The 2446-nt window shown below is 30.5% G+C and overlaps 1 protein-coding gene across 1 annotated transcript in view; it reads right to left on the reverse strand.

The window, feature by feature from the left end:
• Positions 1-2446, reverse strand: part of ANKRD17 (ankyrin repeat domain 17) — a 123206-nt gene that overhangs the window by 60742 nt on the left and 60018 nt on the right. Inside the window, exon 21 of the mRNA XM_012659838.1 lies at positions 1201-1372. Coding sequence (XP_012515292.1) covers positions 1201-1372 — 172 coding nt within the window. The remainder of the gene's footprint in view (positions 1-1200; positions 1373-2446) is intronic.

The following is a 2446-nucleotide window of genomic DNA, read 5'->3' on the forward strand; positions in this document are numbered from 1 at the left end:
TGTACTATATATTACATATTATTATATAATTATTAAATTTCTTAGGTGTAATGTTACTGTGTTATGTAAAATAATGTTCTTTTACTGGAAAATACATACTCAAGTATGTAGGGGTGATTTCACAGGATGTGTACAACTTATATCCAAACTACTCAAAAAAAGAGACAAAGAAAGATAGAGAAAATTTATGTGCCAAAATGTTTTAAGAATGTAGGTAATATACAGGTGTTCACCATATTAATACTTGAACTTTTCTGTAGTTTGGAAATTTTCAAAATAAAAGGCTGGAGGAGAGGGAAATTTTGAAAAACACGCACACTGCATAAACATACACACATATTTGGTAGTTTAGTGGCAACAGTTCCTTCCCACTATACAGTCAGCCCTCCATAGCCATGGATTCAGCATCCATGGATTCAACCAACTTCAGATCAATAAGATTAACAAAAATAAAAACCAAGTAATCTAGAGATGATTTAAAGTACGTGAAAGGATGTGCATAGGTCATATGCAAATACTATGCCATTTTACATAAGGGACTTCAGTATCTCCAGACTTGGGTATCCACGGGGGTCCTGGAAACCCAATCCTCCTGTGGAAATCAAGGAATGACAATATTTCGATCTCAAATAATCTTCTAATTACAACTTAGTTAAAAATAATTCGTTCATTTGAGGAAATCTGACTTTGGTCTGGATTATAGATGACATTAAGAATTACTCCATAATATCATTATAGGTGATTATTATGGAATTACCATTTGTAATACCTAAAAAAATAACCACTTAGTAATTATAAATGGTATTACTATGATATTAGCAAATATCATACTTAGAATGTGTCAAGTATTTACAGGTGCAATGTCAGGGTGTCTACAATTTACTTTCAGATGGCTCAGAAAAAAAAATACATGTAGGTATTTAGAAAAAAATAAATATGGAAAAATGTTAACAGTTTTATAAATTTAGGTGGAATGTATTCATGTACTCATTTTCTCATTATTTTGGCTTGTCAATAAGTTTGAAGTTCTTCATAATAAATAAGGAGGAAGTCAATCAATAAAATAATGCACATAAATACTTTAAGGGCTTAGTAAGTTAAAAGTCTACTTTTACCTTATGTGATTGATATTAAAGTAAACATAATTTTGACTAGAATGTATTGTATGAAACAAATTGGATGACTGTTTAGAGACCGTACCATCAACTTTAAGCTTTTCTTTTTCTTGAGCAGCTTGGAGTTCAAAGTTCTCTTTATTTTTGGCTTCAATTTCTTCTAGTTTTCTTCTTTGTTCTTCCTTTTTCTTTCTTCTCTTCTCCTTTCTTTTTTCTCTTTTGGCAGCCAAAGCCAGCCTCCGACTTTCTTCCCTTAACTGTCAAAGGATCAACAAAATAGAAATGTAACATTGGAATTTATCCTGGAGAAGATGCTGTTATATTACCAGGTTTATTATAAGGCAATCAAGATACCATAAAATTCAGCCATCTAGTTCAATTCATTGTTTTACCAAGATCATACTCAAACCATTCTAAACAGTCATTATTTTTAAAAAATATCAAGACCAAATAAAGGATAAAAGACATCTAATTTTAAAATGGGTAAATGATAAACAGATACGTAGCTTTATAATCATTAAAGAAATGTAAGCTGAAATAACAAATAACCATTTTTCAATCATTAATTTGGAAAATTTAAAAAGATATCACACATTATCAGCACAAGTATGGAAAAATGAGTTCTATCCTATATTGCTGTGGGTATAAACATTTACATTTTAGAAAAAGTAATTTGAAAGCCTTCTATCAAAATTACAAACTGTTTATCTTAAGAATTTATTCTATAAAGTTATCTTTAGCAAAAAATAAAGATTCAACAATTTTTGCTGCAAAATTGATTATAATGGCAATAAATGAAAAGGTAAATCCATCAATAAAAAAGAATTAGTTAACAGTATACATTCACAGAATACTAGGCAGCCATTGAAAGGTGTTACAAATATGTACTTGAAAATAATTTACATTTGTTAGGGAAAAAAGGTACACTGCAGACTAATAAACACATTTACAGGGGAAGGGAACCCTTTCTATGCTATTTGTAAAAGTATAGGAAAAAAGGCACGAACAAAAAGGTATGGCAGTTATGGAAATTAATCAGAGGCTGATTACCTCTGGAGGGTAGAACTGGAAGAGGAGTAGCAGAAAGATGGAGACTATCAATTTTACTTTAAATAACTGTACATTTTTTCTATTTGATAAAATGAATATGCATTACTTTCATAGGCAAAAAATTAAAGATAAGTTTAAAAGTCCAACAACATCTCTTAGTAAACTATTTTAACTGTTACATTTTCTTCCTTGGTTCATAAAAGTAGGAAAATCATCTTCAAAATCTTTTGTTTGGGCCGGGCGCGGTGGCTCATGCCTGTAATCCTAGCACTCTGGGAGGC

Source organism: Propithecus coquereli, unplaced genomic scaffold (genome assembly GCF_000956105.1).
Source record: "Propithecus coquereli isolate 6110/MARCELLA unplaced genomic scaffold, Pcoq_1.0 Scaffold64, whole genome shotgun sequence".
NCBI classification, from domain to species: Eukaryota; Metazoa; Chordata; class Mammalia; order Primates; family Indriidae; genus Propithecus; species Propithecus coquereli.